This window comes from Nycticebus coucang, chromosome 1 (genome assembly GCF_027406575.1).
Source record: "Nycticebus coucang isolate mNycCou1 chromosome 1, mNycCou1.pri, whole genome shotgun sequence".
Taxonomy (NCBI): Eukaryota; Metazoa; Chordata; class Mammalia; order Primates; family Lorisidae; genus Nycticebus; species Nycticebus coucang.
In genome coordinates this window covers 8,330,540-8,352,443 of record NC_069780.1, presented here as the reverse complement: position 1 = coordinate 8,352,443, position 21,904 = coordinate 8,330,540, and the positions used below count along the sequence as shown (strand labels likewise).

At 43.4% G+C, this 21,904-nt stretch overlaps 1 protein-coding gene across 1 annotated transcript in view; it reads right to left on the bottom strand.

Moving 5' to 3' along the window:
• The window catches only part of FRAS1 (Fraser extracellular matrix complex subunit 1), a 482,654-nt gene that overhangs the window by 172,049 nt on the left and 288,701 nt on the right, over positions 1-21,904 (bottom strand). The window contains exons 23-26 of the mRNA XM_053590633.1: positions 10,605-10,751; positions 7,648-7,788; positions 4,786-4,926; positions 3,142-3,279 (exon numbers count right to left, since the gene is read on the bottom strand). Coding sequence (XP_053446608.1) covers positions 3,142-3,279; positions 4,786-4,926; positions 7,648-7,788; positions 10,605-10,751 — 567 coding nt within the window. The remainder of the gene's footprint in view (positions 1-3,141; positions 3,280-4,785; positions 4,927-7,647; positions 7,789-10,604; positions 10,752-21,904) is intronic.

Below are 21,904 nucleotides of genomic sequence, written 5' to 3'. Positions count from 1 at the left end.
GTGGAACACATCCTTCCTAGTAAAGCATCACAAGAATGGAGAAGGAGGAATCCAATGTACTCTATGGTAATATGAAGGCAGCAGATGAGCTGATACAAGGGGTGGGGGAGGATAGGGGAATGAGCAAGTGGAGAGAGGGAAGGAGAAGGGGATGGGGAATCATGGTGTAGGGCACACCTCTTGGGGGCAGGACAAAATTATAAGAGGGACTTTAACCAATGCAATCAGTGTGACCTAATTCTTTGTATCCTCAATGAATCCCAAACAATAAAAAAAAAAAATGTTTTTTAAAAAGAGAATACAATTGCTAATTCCAAACCAGTAGCTATCCTCATCCCTGCATCCACCAAGTTCCAGTGCCTTCTAGGTAGCAGGCCCACTTCCTGCCAAGCTCTGCCTCTGACTCCAACCTGTTCCCTACCAACAGGCAGCTCCAACTTCCCTTCCAGCCAGCCTCCCACCCCATGCTACAACCTTTAAAAAAAGAAATAGGCTTGCAGTGTTAATTTAGAGCTACACAGATGAGTTTCTGGGCTACTGGATACTATAAGTCTCCTCCAGGTACATGAAGTATAACCTAGGACTTCAGCGTAAGAGCTCAGCTACAGCATTATTAGAATAAGTGACAAGAGTAAAGTGTTGTGATTTTGGAATCAGGCAATGCTTTCTTAGAAAAGACATGAAAAGCACAAGTGAAAAGAAAAAAATAGATACATCGGAAATTATCAAAATTAAAAACCTTTGTGTTTCAAAGAACATCAGCAAGAAATAGAACCCACAGAAAGGGAGAAGATGTCTGCAAGTCATATATCTATAAAATGATTTGCATCCAAAATGTACAAAGAATTCCTGTAACTCAACAATAAAAGGCAAATAACTAGTTTTTAAAAATGAATAAGGAATTTGAATAGGAATTTCTCAAAAGAAGACACAGAAAAAGAGGCCAATTAGCAGGTCCCCTTGAACCTCATAAGTGCTCAGGGAAAGGCAAATCAAAACCATCATCAGATATCACTTCCCTTCCAGCAGGAGAGATGGTAAAAAGTGCTAGTGAGGATGTTGAGAAATTGGAACCTCCTGTATTACTGATAGAAGCAAAGGATGGCGCAGTCACTTCAGAAAAGGGGCAGTTACTCACGTAATTAAATACGGAGTTATCGTGTGACCTGGAAATCCCACTCCTTCGTAGATACCCAAGGGAACTGCAAATGTTTGCCCAGACAAAAGCTTATATGCAAATGTTCACAGGAGCGTTACTCATAATAACTAGAAGTTGAGAACAATTCCAGTGTCCATCCACTGGCGAACGGATAGACAAAACGTGGTATATCCATATAATGTAATATCATTCATCTATAAAAGAAAAAGTAATAATCGCTACGATATGGATGAACCTTGAAAATAGTATGCTAAGTAAAAGAAGCCAGACATAAAAGGTCATATACGGTATGATTCCACTTAGGTGAAATGTGTAGAATAGGCCCATCCACAGAGACAGAAGTAGATCAGAGCTTGCCACAGGTCGGGAAGAGGAAGGCGTAGGGAGGAAATGCCAGTGGTTATAAGGGCTCTTTCTAGGGTGATGAAAATACATTATATAGTGATGAAAATATGTATTATACAGTGGTAATAGTTGTACAACTTTCTGAATATACTAAAAACCACTAAATTTTATACTTTAAGGGGTGAATTTTATGGTATTTGAATCACATCTCAAAAATGATAATCATCATCATCATCATCATATAATGATCTTTGAAAACAATACTGACAGTTGGTCTCCACTGCCAGAGCTTCTGACTTAGATATTTTGAAGTGGGGTATCAATAATTTTATAAACTCCTCTGGTAATCCTACCAGGCTGCCAGGTATCCCAATCTTAGTCATTTTGTAAACTCCCCAGGTAATCCTCATCCTAATAGAGCCACAGTCCTATCCTAATGGACTTGCCGCATCAGACCCACAGAGCAAGAAAAAAGGCAAGTGTTTGATACCATTTCTAACAGTTCCAGTCAATCAGTCTATAGTGGAGTAGGACTATCAGCGGCTCACACTCAGAATTCAGGTGAAATATATCTACTTTATCTTAAAATTATATAATGTCTAGCCTTACAAAACATCTGATGGGCAAAGAGAGATTTCCCACCATGATTTAGAATTCTTCCTGTGTCCTGCAAATTGTTTCACCAGGACTTACATTGGTAGCATTCCCTTCCACAACTAGGTCAGATGAGACAGCTGGGAACGCCGAGTCTCAGCGGGACTGTGTCTACTGCAGGATTACTCTAATGAAAGTGGAATTCCTTTTCACAAGTCTGCTTGTAGTATGTCCCAAGAGGAGGAAGTACTTGTGGGTTTCAGAAGGATCCAAATAAAATAAGCCACAGGTATTTTTCCTCCTGGGGAAGTCCTAATATCTTTAAGGGCCAAAAATAAAAAGACTAAAATTATAATTGACTGGCTGTTAAAAAATTACTCCTGTTATAGATGAATAACACTCAAAAGCCAAAAGCACTCTGCCGTGATGTAACTCCCAAGTTTCCTTCACCTACTGCACTCTTGCATTGAACTTTGCTTCTTTTTGTGGTTTAAGGCACTGTCCATTCATGTGTTAGGACAGGCCACTCCATTCCTCTAGCATGTCACCTTGTTCTAAAAGGCACACAGGGTAGCTTGACATCTACCCATCACGAATGTATGAACTAAAGGAGCAGGCCCTTCATACCATCCATTACATGTTTATAATTTATCTTCACTGTGTGCTCCAAGATGCACCATTGCACCTTGGCATAATTAGCTCCATAAGCTTAAATATAAACCAATAAATTATATGTGTAAATACAGCATATATGTAATTTTCTATAACGTGGCCATATAGTTCAGGAACATAGGTATGTTTTATGCCAAACCTTCCATCTCATAGCTGTGGCTTTTCGAGCGTAGATTGTTTCCTTTTCCCTTTCAAAGATCATAGAAATTGAGTTTCCCCAATTTTCCTCAATGTAGAAAGAGTCCCTTTTTCCTTAGCAGCACCAGGGGTTTTCCTTTATATCATACCAATCAATTATATTTGTAAACTGAGCCTTTGCGGAGAGAAATCACCTAGTAAATTCACCAGACTATCAGAGGAGCAGCACTTACCAGCACACGTTTCATTAGAGTGGGCAGAGGAGCCAGGAACACAGTTGGAAACACAGAGGCCGCTTTTCAGAAGGAGCCCCTGGTCACAGAGGTGACACCGGTCCCTGCGGCTGCACTGCAAGCACCCCCGAGGGCAAGCTGTCAAAAAGAGGGCACACAGGGTGAGGCACCAGCAAGGCACAGACACCCAGCCAGGACCACCCGGGACAGGGAAATAGAGGGTCCGCAAACAGAAGCACTGGAGGCACAGGACAAATGACCCCCACCTGGAACAAAGGGAACTCTAACAGTGTCTTTGCAGAACTTCTTGGGGAGCTGGTCTGCCCACAGAAGGAAGCCCAGGAGAGCACAGCACTATCTGCCTTACACATTGAGATCCAAAACTGTTGCACATAAATGACTGTTTAAAAAGTTAGCCATACTTACTTTACCAGAGGATACCTATAGCAATTAAGAGCACAGGCTCCTTCTGAATATGATCCCTCCTCTACCACTCACCACCGGTTGACCCTGGGCAAGTTCTGTTAATGATCTGTGCCCCAATTTTATTGTCTTAAAAATGGGCATAGTAATAGCACCTAATGCAAATAACTGACCAGACGTGTTGCAATGTGAAGTGACTAGAACAGTGCCCGGCACACAGAGGGGGCTCAGGTGTGCTGCTCCCACCATAACTCTCACTGTCAGGAGTACTAATAGTATTTTAAATGCATGAGAAGAGCCTGACATTTAAAGGATCACAGGATTATTTCTTTGGCTCAAGTTAATAGTTTTCTATGAATTCAATGTTTACTGCCTAATTTTCTGCCTTTTTAGTTGAGATTTTGTTATAAAGAAGCTGCACAGTACATTGTAAAGGTCCCTGGATTGGAATCAGAAAACTTGGGTTTAATGTCTGATCTTATGTTGCTTTGTTTAACACTTTTAAGTTTCTTTTTTTTTCTCTCTCTTGTAAAACAGGATTTATAGTGTTTGCCATATTTTACCAAGTCATTGTGAATGTTAAATGAGATAGTTCAGATGGGAGAGATTTGGCGAAATGGACAGTGCTTTGCCTACTTGATGGCATTCTAAAAGTCAGATGTTCTTTAAAGTGGGGCTCATGGAACCAAATTTTGACAGAAATGATGAGGACAAAGTGGGGAAATTCTCTAATATAATCCAGAGCACAGGGAGATTAAGACTTTGGATTTAGCTTTAGTTTAATAATAAAAGCTCTAATGTATCTTGCTAAGTAGTTCCCCCAAACTTATTCTTCGACGGTATTATGCTCACATCAGAGTCATGGGCAATTTAGTCCACACACTGAAAATTCTACGTCCACATTAGTATGGCTGTTTCACTCTCAATGGACCCTTCATTGGAGTTCAATATAAGCTTTATGTTCCATAAAATATTGGCTTTGTTTCCATAAAAATCTTCAGGGACAATATTGATTTGTGCAAGAGAATTATTGGCCTGCACTCCTGTATCCTCTATAACCAGCATACAGCAGACATGCATGGAAAGGGATCAATCCCTTAGGCCCAGCTCCCTGGGCTTTCATGCTGCTTCTAATTCAGATGCTCTTGGCTATGTCAGAGTCAGCAAGTGTGACTTACTTGCTGCCCTTCCTTCTTTCCAGGGTACTCAACTCCAAGTTACCTGTGCATTTGTGTTTTGCGTGATCTGTGAAGTACCCTTTCCCACATTCCTGGACACACTGGGCTTCCAAGAGGAGAAATGGCCCTTCACAGCGGGTACATTTATGGGGACCTTGGCACTGGAGACAGTGGCTTCCACAGCCTGAAAGACAATGTCATGTCAGCAGGAATCCATGTGGCTCTGCAAGGGGCTTCAGACATTTGTGGAAAGACAGTATTTAATGCCAAGCTGTGACACGGCCTGGGTGCTAGGCAAACAAAGCTCTGTAAGAGCAGCCAAGGAGCCAGTATTGTGACTGTAATACCTACCAGCTGAGTGACCCACGGCTAGTCACCCTACTCTCTGCCCTTTAAAATGGGAAGTGGGAATATTGCCCCAACCACCTCCCTGGCTGGAGATCAAGTTAAATAATGGGAAGTGCTAGATATACTGGAAAGTAATTGGCAATTATTAGCAATTATTGTTGTTATTAATTAATCCTTGGCTCTCAGTATCATTTTGCTAGAGGGTTGATCTTCTTTCCTGGCTCTTCAAGGCCATTATCAGTCTCCCGGGAATGCTTCTAGGAATGCATTTTGGTGGGAATTTCAGGTCTGATGATTTGGTGATGTTAAAGTGAGGCTAAGTGGTTACTGGACCAGAGAAGCGACGCTGAGGAGTGCAGCACACAGAAGGTGGAGGGGCAGTAGTGTACTAACATAGTCAGGCGGAAGGGAGGTGGTGCACTAACATGGTCAGGTGGAGGGGGAGGTGGTGCACTAACATAGTCAGGCAGAGGGGAGGTGGTGCACTAACATAGTCAGGCAGAGGGGAGGTGGTGCACTAACATAGTCAGGCAGAGGGGAGGTGGTGCACTAACATAGTCAGGCAGAGGGGAGGTGGTGCACTAACATGGTCAGGCGGAGGGGAGGTGGTGCACTAACATGGTCAGGTGGAGGGGGAGGTGGTGCACTAACATAGTCAGGCAGAGGGGAGGTGGTGCACTAACATAGTCAGGCAGAGGGGAGGTGGTGCACTAACATGGTCAGGTGGAGGGGGAGGTGGTGCACTAACATAGTCAGGCGGAGGGGAGGTGGTGCACTAACATGGTCAGGTGGAGGGGGAGGTGATGCACTAACACGGTCAGGTGGAGGGGGAGGTGGTGCACTAACATGGTCAGGCGGAGGGGAGGTGGTGCACTAACATAGTCAGGCGGAGGGGAGGTGGTGCACTAACACGGTCGGGCAGAGGGGAGGTGGTGCACTAACATAGTCAGGCAGAGGGGAGGTGGTGCACTAACATAGTCAGGCGGAGGGAAGGTGGTGCACTAACACGGTCAGGCGAAGGGGCAGTGGTGCACTAACATAGTCAGGCCAAGGGGCGGTGGTGCAAACATGCTCAGGCGGAGGGGCGGTGGTGCACTAACATGGTCAGGCGGAGGGGCCGTTGTGTACTACATGGTCAGGAGGAGGGGCAGTGTTGCACTAACACAGTCAGGCGGAGGGGGAGGTGGTTGCACTAACATGATCAGGAGGAGGGGGCAGTGGTGCACTAACACGGTCAGATGGAGGGGTGGTATTGCACTAACATGGTCAGGCAGAAAGGCGGTGGTGCACTAACACGGTCAGGTGGAGGGGAGGTGGTGCACTAACACAGTCAGGTGGAGGGACGATGGTGCACTAACACAGTCAGGTAGAGGGGCAGTGGTGCACTAACATGCTCAGGCAGAGGGGCAGTTGTGTACTAACATGGTCAGGAGGAGGGGCAGTGTTGCACTAACACAGTCAGGTGGTGGGGGAGGTGATGCACTAACACGGTCAGGCAGAGGGTGAGGTGTGCACTAACATGGTCAGGCGGAGGGGCGGTGTTGCACTAACACGGTCAGGTGGAGGGGTGGTATTGCACTAACATGGTCAGGCAGAAAGGCGGTGGTGCACTAACACGGTCAGGTGGAGGGGAGGTGGTGCACTAACACAGTCAGGTGGAGGGACGATGGTGCACTAACACAGTCAGGTAGAGGGGCAGTGGTGCACTAACATGCTCAGGCAGAGGGGCAGTTGTGTACTAACATGGTCAGGAGGAGGGGCAGTGTTGCACTAACACAGTCAGGTGGTGGGGGAGGTGATGCACTAACACGGTCAGGCAGAGGGTGAGGTGTGCACTAACATGGTCAGGCGGAGGGGCGGTGTTGCACTAACACGGTCAGGTGGAGGGGGAGGTGGTGCACTAACACAGTCAGGTGGAGGGAGGTGGTGCACTAACAGGGTCAGGTGGAGGGGTGGTGTTGCACTAACACAGTCAGGTGGAGGGAGGTGGTGCACTAACAGGGTCAGGTGGAGGGGAGGTGTGCACTAACACAGTCAGGTGGAGGGACGATGGTGCACTAACACGGTCAGGTGGAGGGGTGGTATTGCACTAACATGGTCAGGCAGAAAGGCGGTGGTGCACTAACACGGTCAGGTGGAAGGGAGGTGGTGCACTAACACGGTCAGGTGGAGGGGCGGTGGTGGTGCACTAACATGGTCAGGTAGCGGGGCAGTGGTGCACTAACATGGTCTTCCTCTGTGCTCACATGTGTAGGACATGGATCTTTCCATGTGCAGGTTGGAATTGTTGAATATTTAGGAAGTCTAAGAAAAATGTCTAACACATGTCTGTGTGGCCATATACCCCCAAGATTCCCACAGTGGCCTCAAATTTTAGCAAATGATGTATTGGGTGGGAGAAGTGAAGAGGAAACTTTTCATAACAACAAAGCTAGCTTCTAGGAAAGAACCTGGGTAAAAGGCCAGAAGGGTTTGCTGCAGACTCTTTCTTATAACAGTACAAATCAGGGGCAGCCGCGGTATGGGTAGTGACAGAGAGGGGCCTGCAGACACTCACGTCTGCAGAGGTCCACTTCGCGGTAGAAGGCTGGCGAGCACTGCTCCACGCAAGCCCCGTCCTGCAGGAGGTAGCCGCCCACGCACTGCAGGCAGTCTGTGCCCAGAGGCCCGCTGCACGCACTGCAGCTCCAGTCACATTCTGTAAAGAAAGTCAGTGCTACAGCAGCTTCCTTTCTGTCCACCCCCGGTCCCAGAGACTAATTTACGAGGCTGCCGTCTGCAGCTGCAAGGAGTGAAAAGAGGACAGCGTCAGAGACAGCAGACAGCAGGCTCACACGCGGGCTCTGCGTGTAGGGGCCTGTGTGCTTCTCTGAACTCTGTTTCCTAATTATGTTAGACATGGGCATGTACAAGGAACTCTCCATGCCTGTGCACAGCCCACTGCCAGCAGGGCTGCCAAGGCACCATATCAATTTGGCTGGTGACCCTTGCACCCCAGAGTTCTTTATCCCGGTGCTACACCAAGTCTTCATGCAAAGCCTGGCATAGGGTGTGGCCACCGTGCCCCACAAACCTAATCTCAATCTCCAAATGCTCAGTAGGCAAAAGCTCAACTAAGAAGGCTCCTGCTGCCACCACTGGCAGCAGACACATGACTTTCTCTCTCAGAAATCGGGTGTTGTGGCTAACACAACAGAAAGAATAATCACGTTAGAATTAAACGGGGTATTAAAGGAACTGTCCAGGAAGAAAGGGCTTACTGAAATAATAGAAGATCTCACTTAGGGCAGCAGAGCTGACTTGTTCACATCTCCAGTTGCTCAACCTATGGGATACATGTCACTGAACTCGGAAGGTTCACATCATGGAAATGTGATGGGTGTAGGCCCTGCCCTCAAGGAGCGTAAGTTCTAATGGGGTCTAAACTCAGATGTGCGTCCAAATAATCCAGAGGGACTGGGAGAAATACAGATAGATTATCAGGTTCAACAGCAGACCTACAAAATCAGAGCTCAGGTTGGCTGAGGGACAGGAAAACATGCTGCTGTTACTGTTATTATGATTATTATTATTGCTGTTACCATTGCTATTATTTTTAATGGCCTAGGCAATTCTGATGAAGTTGGAAAACTCATGTTTGGGAGCCAGTGTTCTAGCTGATAGGGTAAATCCTCCATGCTTAAAAGATGGGCAGAGATAGCACAGTTAAGCTCATGGGTTTTAAAGTGAGACGAATCTGTATTTAAGTCATGGCATTATCCTACAACCCTCCTTAAACTTTTTTTTTTTTGAGACAAAGTCTCACTTTTTCGCCCTTCGTAGAGTCCTGTGGTGTCACAGCTCACAGCAACCTCCAACTCTTGGGCTTAAGTGATTCTCTTGCCTTAGCCTCCCAAGTAGCTGGGACTACAGGCGCCCTCCACAACGCCTGGCTATTTTTATTTTTTGGTTGTAGTTGTCGTCGTTGTTTGGCAGGCCTGCACTGGATTTGAACCCACCAGCTCTGGTGTATGTGGCTGACACCCTAGCCGCTGAGCCACAGGTGCCAAGCCCATCCTTAAACTTTTTGAACCTCAGTTTTCTCATCTTTAAAACAGAGATCAGAGTAGTACCCACTGCATAAGGCTATTTTGAAGATTAAATGGAATAAGAGAAGGTAAAGAATTTAGCACATTGCCTGGCAATATAGTAACAACTCAATAAATGTTTGCTGCTGAACTGTTTTTCATAAGAGAATATTTCTCCATTCAGAGCCACCTCCATCCCACCTTCCCTGGCCACTAATAAACTGGAGAAACCTCTGATGAGTCGCCTTTTCTCCAACTTGATATAATACATCTAAGTCCCCCCAAAGCAGGTAAATATGCAAGACAGTACATGTGCTTCCAAGATTTATAAAGTTAATCTCACTAAGACAGAGCTTTCAAAACTGCCAGCATAGTTATGAAATAATTGACAAGGGGGAGGATTTGTGATAATCTTGTTTTTCACCACAAACTGACAGCCACCAGTTAGAAGGAAAAAACAGAAAAGCTGCTGTGGTCGTGAGCATGGCAGACCACCTATGTTGACAACCAGGTAGAATTTCTTGGAACAGAAAGTGTGCAATTTTCAGAGCTTTACAGTCTCCCAAGTTTACTTATAGATGTTTGACCTCCATATCTGAGTTCCAGCTTCTCTGCCAGAACCAGAGGGATAGAGGGAAAGGGGGAAGGAAGTGGAGGTGAGGAGGGGAAAATAGACAAGATCAAGTAAAACCTGTCCTTTCCCTCTGTTTAACCCTCTCTGAGAACTGCCATTCAAGGGGCATAAGCCTCAAGAATTTCACCTCCCAGAGAGCAAGGAAAAAGGCGTTTGGTGTTTGACATCTTCTCTCAACAAATCCCCTGAGGACAGGGCACACATCCTCAGATGTTTGGGTGCATTTAGCAGAGATGCACACGTCTGACATAGCTCCTAAGCCCATTCTGCTTAGAATCCAGCAATGTACGGCTCTCAACAAGGTCAGCCCAGCAAGGTCATGTAAATCTCCTAAATCAGCCTGTTGTGATAGAACAGGGAATGCTGGGGACTGTGGCAAACTGGACACATGAGCTCAGCCCATCAGGACGCAGCTACACAGGTCCAACCGTCTGCTGCCTGGTGGGAGCGCAGTCTACTGCTGCCAGATCTTCGGATTTTCTTTCTAAAACCCCTCTGAAAAACTCAACTTTTTTGTACATGAAATCTTCTGATTTTAAAAGGCAAATAATTAAAGATTATAAAGCACTGGAACATTAAGCAGGCTAAACAAAACATGCCTGTGAGCCAGAGATAACTTCAGGATTTCCAGTTTGCCAGCTGTGGTTAGTTACAGCACCTGGCACCATGTGCGGCGCACGGACGGTGCTCAACGTTATCTCTTAGAAATGAATACATGCAGACATCAGAGAAATTCAAAACCTACAAAGACACGGCTACAGCAAAGGCATATGGCTGGGCAAACATCCCCACAGGATTCAAGGTGAGCTTTACCTTTGCACGTCTTGGTGTCAAAGTCGAGGTAATACTGCGGTGCGCAGCTGTCATACCGACACTCCCCAAAGAGCAGGACCTTGCTGGGATCTCGGCAGGAGGTACAGCTGGCCTGTGAGTCACAGCTTCTACAGTGAGCGCCACAAGCTGAGCAGACAGGAAAGAAAGTGACCAGATGATTACGGCTGCACACTGAGGCGCTGACCACACCTAGACACTGCTTGGGAGCAGAGCCCCGCTCCAGCCTGTTCCTCCATCGCTCCTCAGCACCCTTCTCTGGGTCAACGGAAACAAAATCTTACTTCGATTTTCCAGAATAAGAAAGGGCAATCTTGCTTTCCAGAGAAAATAAATTATGAATCCCAACATCAAGTGCTACATCCAAATTGCCCTGCGAGTCAGCCACAGAATGTACACTTCCTCTGAGATCTCTGGAGTTACGGTTCAGAATCTGAACCTTGCTCCTTGAGGAATCAAGCCCCTTAGAGTTCATGATGTAGATTCACATTTTTGTGGGATGCTAGGATGAAAATTAGGTACTCACTTTATTATGGAGATCAGGAAATCCTGCATTTCCAGATACAAAAGACTTAAATGGGGCCTGGTGTGTTCATTTGCCCAGTTGTAATTCTTAGCAGCCGGTGGCCATGCAATTCAGCCTTTGGGGTGAACCTCACGCCTCCATCTTCCCTAATTTCACAACTGGCATTTCTCTACCTCCTCAGTTGTTTGCACTAGAAACCTCGAAGTTTATCCTGACTTCTTTGACTCCTCATCCAATTACTCACTGGGTCCTATTAATTCAGACTCTCCAACACACAGTAAAAGCCTCAGAACTTTTTGTTTTTCTCCATATCCACAAATGCCGGCCCGTCTGAGCCGTCATCGCCCCTGCTGGCATACCGTCATAGCTTCGGTCCCCATATCCAGCCTGACTCCCTTGCTATCTGTTTTCCATGCACCCACCAAAGCGACTTTTTTATTCATACTGTTCAGGATTCAGAGTACAGTTTCACTAACAAATTTAACTTCTTTTTTCAATCCTAGAAAATTTGTAACCATCATTTCTGCAACTATTGTTCCTCCACAACTCCATCCCTTCTCTCCCCCTGGAAATCCTGCCACACATATGTGGATCCTCTTAAGATAATCTTTAAGTCTTTAACTCTTATCATTTTTAGTCTCTTCTTCTAGAAGACCTTGGTTGATTCTGCATTCTAAAACAGGTCCCCTTATAGGTGTTTCATGCCATGTGTAACAATTTCAATTTAAATGATTATTTGTTTAGCATTTGTAAAGTATAAACAGTCAACTTCATGGAAGCAAAGACCAGGTTTGTTGTGTTCTTGCAATATTCTCTAGCACCCAGCTGGTTATCTAGCATATTGTAGGGGTTCAGTAAACACTTGCTATATAAATAAAAGGAACTGGACGTTATAATGATGTATACACCAGCATGGACATCTTTGCCTCAATCTGAAATCTTCTCTAAGTATGTGTCATAGAAAACATCTACAGAGCAATCCAATGAACGTTTTTTTAGTTTGTTTGTTTTTAAGATAGCATCTCTCTCTGTTGCCCAGGCTTGAGGGCAGTAGAGTTACCATAGCTCACTGTATTCAACTAATCTTCCTACCTCACCCTACGGAATAGCTAATAGCTGGGACTACAGGCACCCACCACCACACCTGGCTAACTTTTCTATTTTTTGTAGAGACAGGGTCTTGGTTGCTCAGGCTGGTCTCAAACTCCTAACCTCAAGGGATCCTCCTGCCTCAGCCTCCCAGAGTGCTAGAATTACAGGCGAGAGCCACTCCAGCCTAGCAAACCCAGTCAGTTTTAGATCTATATTATATCAAAGTGCATGTCACAGGGTAAGAAAATTATATTCATGTAAAACACAAAGAAATAAAATGTGATTGTTTCACCTGTGAGGAAAGGCATTGCTATGAAAATGTTCATTATAATATATACACTGGCAATTTAAGGTCCTAGAAAATTTAAAACTGGATTTTCAATTTGGATATAATTAGAAAAGAGTATTTTTAACTGTTGGAAGCTTATATGCAACTAAACTTTTATCCTTTTTTTTCTTTTAAACTAGGATTACTATGTGTAGTGTATCTTAATTTTGGCAAAATGTTTGACAGCTTTTCAAAAGATAAACTTACTGTGACTTTAAGAGGGAGCCCAGTCATTGTAGGTAGATTTGAAGATACCCCGTTTCCCCGAAAATAAGACATCCTTCGAAAATAAGACCTACTTACAGGAACGATAAGATGTCCCCTGAAAATAAGACCTAGTGCATATTTGGGAGCACACCTTAAAATAAGACACTGTCTTATTTTTGAGGAAACAGGGTAGTTGAAAAGTATATTCAAAAATAATCAGCAAATCTTTGTAACTGGTAAAAGTGATGTCCGTAGTGGAGTATGATAGAAATCTAGCCTTCATTTTTTCCTTGATCAATGTTTTTATTAATGATTTTACTAAAAACAAGGAAATCATGCTGATGATATTTAAAGATTCCGCATGTACTTATATATAAGAAACACGTGTTGCTGAATTTGACTAGCTGGTAGAATAACAATTAAGTCACTTCAACCAAGTCAAACAATAAACATTAAATAATCAAGCAAAATAAGTAGAAATACAAGAAAAGCCTGTATTTATGTCCTAAAACCAAATGTGTAAATGCGGGCTGAGGAAGACCCAATTAGACAGCAGCTCCTATGGGGGAAAAAAATCCATCCAAGACTTTTAGCCAATTAAAGGCTTAATACCAGCTAAAAAGATGACATGGTTACTAAAGTTACTAACACAGTCTCAAGCTGAAGTGTTCAGGCAGCCTAAATGCTAGCTGGCTCTGGTGTGGCCTGAATGCCAGTTTCTCAGCTGGAGGCCAGGGCCAGTTCCCTGCTCTGAAGTCCGAGGGTTTATTATGGTTTAATTCCTTGAGCTTCCCTCAGCCTCGGTGCTCCTGAACCTTTAGACACAGTATTTCATGCCCTCTTTGTACCTCGATGTGTAACTCATCCCCTTCACTGACTTCTCAAAGAAATGTCAAGCATTCTGAAATGCTAGAAGCCTTCCTGGAGGACTTGGAGGGTCGCCGTAGTGTCACCCTAAGGAGCAGGCGGCATCCTCCACTTCCATCCTCTCTCTTCTTCCTCTCAGCCTTCTCCAAGGCAATCCACCACTGGCCCATCTTGTCTCAGAGCGGTTCTGTACATATCAAAGGCCTGGAGATTCTCAGCATCCATGTTATATTAAGACCACACAAAGTATTAGTCTTGACCACACCTGGAGTAGCAGGGGCAGTTCTCTGAGGTCACTGTCCCCATGAAGAGGTACCAAAAGAACAGTATAGAAGGTAGACAAGAAGCCAGTGAGGGAGGCAGGCATGTGATGTAACCATCACTCAGAGAGTAGCAAGGCACCTCCCCCATGTGGAGTTCATGCTCCCTCTCCAGCTTCACCTGCTTTCTGCCACAGGTCTGAGAAATGTCCAGCCACTTCTGCTTAAATACTGGCTTTAGTGCTGCCTGAAGCAGAGATCTCTAAATAGGAAATGCCAGTTAATTTTAAACTTTTGAAGGCAATTGTGTGAATGAGGGACAAGACCTATTGTATATTGCTCCAGAATCAGAGGGATGGTCTAAGGCAGCAGTTCTCAACCTGTGGGTCGAGACCCATAGAAACTGTATTAAAGGGCTGCAGCATTAGGAAGGTTGAGAACCACTGTTCTAAGGCCAATATAAAGTATTGCCAAACAACTACAGTTGCCCAACAATGGACCTGGCTTCCTTCACACCTGTGCAGGTCAGTGAGGATAAGTGACAAAGAATCTCTGCACTGGGTGTAAGGCTGGTGTGTGTAATTCTGGAGTTCTCCTCCAACTCCAAAGCGCTAGGATTTTTAAGTACCAAGAACCTTATTTATCATCTCTTTTTAAAGTTCCTACCTCAACTGGTTATCCTTAAATTTTTCATCTTAGTTAAAAGTATATACTTTCTAAAGAGTTTTATAACCAGAACCCAGAAATCTCTCCAGTCTTTACTGTCTTCAATAATATACTTATCTACGCCTCCTTTAATACTGATTACATTTCCTCAAAAGCCCTTTACTGAGTAATTTCTAAAATTGCCAGGCCTATAATTATCCACAATGATAAATGTTAACATGACACGTTGTTGATTTTTTTGGTTTTATATACTAGAAATGCACATATCCCAACTGAAGGGCATGCTTTTTCAGTGTTAGAAAGAATGAAACTTAATGACTTAAGTTAGGATATTCTTAATTCAATAGAAATAGTCTATGAAATCCTACTTGGATTGTCACATAGCAAATGCGTTTGTGCAGAGTCCACCCTGCACCAAGGCAAAAGCTTCCCAGGAGAGAAATATTTCAGTACAATGTATTTTTGTCATCTATACTTCATACAAGGGATTCTGGTTTTCCTTTTGAACCTTTATTTCTGTGATCCCATTCCTGAGAAGGGCCTCATAAATCTAAGTCACTATTTTTCTACCAGTATTCTTGCTTTGGAACAGAACATGCAAGTATTTCATTCCTGTCTCCTGTATTACAGAATCTACAGATTGTGGCAGGCAGTTGATATATATCAAACAAAGTTTCTGTTACCAAAGTAAAGAAATCTTTTTTATTTTCCAAGATGGTAGATTAGGGTTTTTTGTTAACTAGCTTCATCTACTTGGAAATAGCAAAAGAGTGTATAGCCATTAACACTATAAACTTTTATTCAAGAAGAAGTATACGAATTCACCAGAAATATGAAGGAAGCTCTAGATCTCATGGAAGAAAAGGCAGGAAAGTAGTTGGGAGCATCTGGCTGAGAAAACTGGCTCTTACTCAGAAGAGCCACCTAGTGACTTGGAGGTTGAACTGCACAACTCAGAAAAATCTGCTGATACATGTGCACGGCCCTGAAGAATGAGATTAGCTTCCTGAGACCTATGGCCTCCTTGATCCTGCCCACATGCTCCGCCCATCCACTGTAACCACCATGTGAGAAAGCCACCACACAAAGGCTATCGCTAGCCAAGAAACTAATACAGAGGCTTTGTCACTAGAAACCCCCAGAACCAAAGCCAAATGATCCCATACAACATACATTATAACCATAGTCTAAAAAGGGGAAAAAGACCATCCAGCAAAGATGTGGAATCAACCCAACTTCCTATTCATATGAGTGGATTAATAAAATGTGGTGCATGCATACCATGGAGTACCACTCAGCCATAAAAACCGGTTTTCTAATAGCTTTTGTAACAACCTAGATGGCACTGGAGACCATTATCCTAAGTGAAGTATTGAGAGAATGGGAAAACAAACACTACATGCTTTCACCATTAAATTGGAACTAATTAATCAATACTTACGCTCATATGGAAGTAAAACTCAGTGGAAATCATGCAGGTAAGGAGATGGAAGAGGCGATGGGTAAAAACCACTCCTAACAGGTGCAATGCCCACTAACTGGTGATGGGCACACTCACAACTTTGACTCAAAGTGTACAAGACCAGTCCATGTAGCCAAAACATTTGTACCCCTGTAATATTATGAAATTTAAGAAAATGACATCTAAACAAAAGTAAATTTAAATATAATGAGAAGAGAGATTATCCAGATGAGAAGAGATCAGAGAAATAATTCTGGAAGTATAAAATAAGTACAGTATTACAACACTTCCAAAGAATAATACTAACTCTCTCCAGCAATGGATTCTAACCAAAATAGAATCTCTAAAATACTAGATAAAGAATTTGAATTTAAATTTTAAAGGAATTCAATGAAATCCAAAAGTTAAGAGCCAACACAAAGAAATCAGAAAAATAACTCAGTATATAAATGAAAAAATTATTAACAAGGTAGATATTCTTTAAAAAAAATCAAACAGAACTTGTAGAAATAAAAGATTCATTGATGAAATTACAAAATATAGTTGAAAGCTTTAATAAGTGACTAACCAAGCAGAATAAAGAATTTCAGAGCTTGAAGACAGGCCTTTTAATTTAACCCAGACAGACAAAAAAAAGGGGGGGGGGAGGAGAATGAACAAAGCCTTTAAGAAGTATGAGGTTATGTAAAATGACCAAACCTATGAGTCATAGGTATTTTGAGAGAGAAAAATAAGTGAAAGCCTTGGAGAACCTATTTGAGTTTGTTCAATAAAACAATTTTGGGGGTGGGGGACAAATGATACTTTAATGATTGAAATAAAGTAAGCTGCTTTAGCCTATCACAAACATTCCTTCATCTGTAAAGTAGTTCCTAATTTTTTTCATCCAGTTGTACTCTTTCCCTAATTTACCCTCACTCTTTGTGCCTGACAATAAGACATCTATGTAAGGAATTCTCATGCGAGACAAAATAGCTACCGTTTGGGCAGAAATGGAATGTTTTGTAGCACATCATGTTTTTTACACTGTCAATATTCAACAAATACATATACGGCAAATGAAATGCAGAGAAGTGTTCATGGATTAAACACTGGAGACCAGGATCACAGAATTGGATTGTTGAAACTATAAAGATAAAACAGATAAACGCTTTTAGTTTTTAAATGAAATAACTAGAAGAGAAGTGAGCCCGTCCAAGATCACACAGCTAATACAGAGGAGACTGCCCTTTTCCCCACCCCTCAAGCCCAGCACTTTCAAGTCAGCTCTCATCTGGTTACAATCGTTACTGCATTCATATTGCCTTTGTAGATTAGTTTTCTTCTTTTTATAAAAATAAAGGCTGGAGGTGGAGCATGATGGTGGACGGGACGGACGTGTAGCCCACCTCTCCCAAGTCATCAGGTGAGAGGAAGTGAGGTCTGGACCTTTTCCCCGCATGGATTATTGGTGTGGACAGACAGCTGGAGATGCGCAGTGAATTGGCGGATTGCTGTACATGAAGTGTAATTTAAAACCACAGACTCTGTTGTAGAGATTTTCCCTGCTTGGCTGTGCCCTTCCCTCACGGAGGACAGCAGCTTGCAATTCCTGGCAAAACCCAACTGATGAAAATTTATTCCTGAGCAGAGTTTGGGGGGGAGCCACTCAGAATCACAAGGAACTAAGCACCCCGATGGAAAATTGAAGGGAAGGTATCCCACCGGGGAAATAGACATTTTGAATTGTCTGAAATGGTGGGCACCTTCCCCCAGAACAACAAGAGTGATTAAATAGACCGGACCATTCCTGGTGGGGAATATTGGTGTAGGCTGGCAGTTCAGGCTGTGCGGCAAACTGGCGGGTGGCTGGACTCAAAAGTCCAGATTCAAAAGTCAGGTTCTGAGCCACAAAAACTGAGTATAAGGTATCTGTGCACTGCAGCTACAGCGGCAGCAAGATCCAACGGCAGCTAACACCCTCCCCCACAGCCGATTGCAGTTGCCATTTTGCAGGAGAATGCGGGAGCAGAGTGGAAAGATTTGTGAAGTGTAGACTCCTGCACTGAGTTGGGAGGTCAGATAGGAGTGCTGTCTGGAACAGAGCAGTTGAGGTTGCACAACAATTAGGTAAAAAAAACTTTTACAGAAATTACAAAATGGCAATGAGCCAGGTAGGGTGGTAACAGTATAAACTGTGAATCAGGTATAAGCCTGGGAAACCACTCACAGTGCCACCTGGTGTCCAGAAAGTACATTGCATTATAAATATATTCTTACAAAAGTTGATCCCTATGTCATATATATAGATGTATATTTCTACATATATACGAGAATAATATTTTTGTGCTTGGTGCCTTTTTTTTTCTCATCATTTTCTTGGAGGAAGTATGTTAATTTTTATTATTTCTTTATGTATTTTTTATTTTTATTTTTTCTATTTTTAATTTTTCTTTCTTCTTTTTTAACTTTTTTATGAACACCACTTTTTTTCCCTTCCCTCTTCCTCTTCTTCCCTTCTTACGGTTTCTGAGAGTGCTAGAAGGTTTTTTGTTTGTTTGTTCATTTTATTTGTGTGTTCTTTAGCTTTTTTCTCAATTATATTATGATTATCATTTTCACTGTAGTTGGGTTTTTTGTTGTTGTTGTTGTCTGTATGTCTATGTGTTTCTGATTATTTGTGCAACTGTGGGCTTGTGTGTCTGGTAGCCTTTTTATCTGTTTATTTGCTCATTTGGTCTCAATGAGTTTGGTGTTTTGACCTGCAATTCTGAGCTCCTAGCACTCCCCTCCACTCTCACTCTGAGGTCTGGAGGCCTGTCCCCCAGGAATCTGGATTCTTGGGTGATTTCTCGAGGGGTGTGGACAGGGCCTGACTGCAGCTGGTCAGTGCCACAGGAGTGAGGAGATGACAGTCGGCTGAGAGGGAACCACACTGGAGCGGGAGTACCCTGAGGCGAAGAGCAGCAGCCATTTTTGGCAACAATAGAGCCCACCCCTGGATATTCCAAAGCCACAACCCCTGTCTCCCTGGGCAACCAGAGGAGTCCGGGCATCTTCTCAGATGGCAACCACCATGGAACAGATCTGGGACTGAAACACAGGCCCTGTGAGTAAAGGGTTTGCCTGTGGCACTACTGGCCTGGGTGGACTGTGGGGACTAGAAAACACATGCGCAGAGCCAAGACATTCCCAGGGTGGGGATGACCCACAGGACCGCTTTACTGAGCCTAAGATGCACCTGGCCCTCAGGGGATCATCAGTCTATAGACAAAGGAAGGCAGGAGGCTAGAACTGACCGTGCTATGAATACAAACCTGCAGGAGTAAAGGCAGGGCCTCCGGCACAGGTTCTGGGAACTCAAAACAGCTTCTCTTCTGCAGAGGAATTTAGCTGGGACAGAAAAAATTTCCCACAAAATGGTTCTCTTCTGTCAGTAACATCAATCAGGGGTGGGGCTGGAACTGAGTGAACACCCCCCAGCCTCCATCAAGCGCCCGAGGTTGTTAGGCCTCACACCCCCTGAGGGATAGAGGCAGAGAGCAGTGGCCTGGCTGAGCAGATACAGATTTCCTTGATTCAGGCAGGTGCAAACCCGTAGAGTATCTGCTCACAGGAGGCAACTGAGTCACAGCAGGGCTATCAGTGACTGGGTGTGACAGAGGTGCAAGGTGGGGAAAGAGGCATCAACCTTCCTAGAATGCTCTATTTGCTGGGTGGGTCTTCTGACTTCACGGAGCACCAAAGCAAGTCATATTTGAGTTGTCACCAGACCCCTGCGATCCAGTTCCCAGAGACCTTTAAAACTCTCACACCTGAGATAGGTGCTGACTGAGACAACTGATTTGGACCTTTTGAACTGAGCCAATCGCCTGAGGAATATTCAAGTGGTGCCCTGGGTGTATGCTTGTAGGAAGGTTTGATTTTCCTTTTCCAATTGTTGCCTGTGGGGGGCAGGGTGACTTAATTGCTGGTATTTCTCCACAGCTGAAACTTCAACCCAGAGTAACTGTTTCACTAGGGTTGAACAGAGACCAGCTGAAAACAAGACAGAACCACTTAGCCCCACCACACCAAATAGGTCCCCAGTTTCTCAGGCCATACCACTGTACGGGTCCTCAACAAAACTCCAGGGGAAAAAACAAAGAGTGTAAAATAAACATGGGGTGGAACCAGCAGAAAAACTCTGGTAACATGAATAACCAGAATAGATCAACCCCCCCCAAGGAAAGATATAGCAGATGTAACTGAAGATCCCATTCATAAACAGCTGACCAAGATGCCAGAAATCAAATTCAGAATTTGGATTGCAAAAAGATTAACAGAATGGAGGAAAATTTGGAAGTAGAAATTCAAAGAGCAATTCAAAAGTCAGAATTAGAAATTCGAGAAATTCAAAAGTTGTCTCAAGAATTTAATGAATTTAAAAACAAAACCACCAAAGATTTTGATGCACTGAAGCAAGAATTTGTAGCCCTCAAAGATCTGAAAAATACAGTAGAATCCCTCAGTAACAGAGTGGAGCAAGCAGAAGAAAGGATTTCTGACATTGAACACAAAACTTTTGAACACTCCCATACTCTCAAAGAGGAAGAGAAATGGAGAGCAAAAATGGATCATTCTCTCAGAGAGCTCTGGAATAATTCGAAGAAGGCTAATATCTGCCTCATTGAAATCCCTGAAAGTGATGAAGTGGCCTCGCAAGGCACAGAGGCCCTTCTCCATGAAATTATGAAAGAGAATTTTCCAGACATGCCAAGAGGTTCTGAAATTCAGATAGCAGACAGTTTAAGAACCCCAGCATGACTCAATATGAATAAGACATCCCCCAGGCATATCATAATTAACTTCACTAAAGTTAATATGAAAGAGAAAATTCGGAAAGCAGCCAGACATAAAAAATTCATTACCTACAAAAGGAAGAATATTAGAATGACTGCAGAGCTCTCTGCTGAAACTTTTCAAGCCAGAAGAGGATGGTCATCGACTTTTAATCTCGTAAAACAAAATAACTTTCAACCCTGGATCCTGTATCCAGCTAAACTGAGTTTCATTTATAATGGAGAAATTAAATACTTTAATGACATTCATATGTTGAAGAAATTTGCCATAACCAAACCAGCTCTTCAGGATATTCTCAGATGTATTCTCCATAATGACCAGCCCAATCCTCTAACACAAAAATAAACTCACTCAGAAACTTTTGATCAAAATCCAACATCCACAGTGGCGAAAGGATTAAAAATGTCCACTGATCTTTCAAAAAACTCGATACCCAAAATTTTACCAGACTTATCAATATTCTCCATTAATGTGAACGGCTTAAACTGTCCTCTAAAGGGGCACAGGTTAGCTGACTGGTTAAAAAAACTTAGGCCAGATATTTGCTGCATACAAGAGTCACATCTTACCTTAAAAGATAAATATAGACTCAGGGTGAAAGGATGGTTGTCCATATTTCAGGCAAATGGTAGTCAGATAGAAGCAGGCATTGCAATTGTATTTGCAGACACAATAGGCTTTAAACCAACAAAAGTAAGGAAGGGTAAGAATGGTCACTTAATATTTGTTAAGGGTAATACTCAATATGATGAGATTTCAATTATTAATATTTATGCACCCAAACAGAATGCACCTCAATTTATAAGAGAAACTCTAACAGACATTAGCAACTTGATTTCCTCCAGCTCCATCATAGTTGGAGATTTCAACACTCCTTTGGCAGTGTTGGATAGATCCTCCAATAAGAAGCTGAGCAAAGAAATTTTAGATTTAAACCTCACCATCCAACATTTGGATTTAGCAGACATCTACAGAACATTTCATCCCAACAAAACTGAATATACATACTTCTCATCAGCCCACGGAACATACTCCAAAATTGATCACATCTTA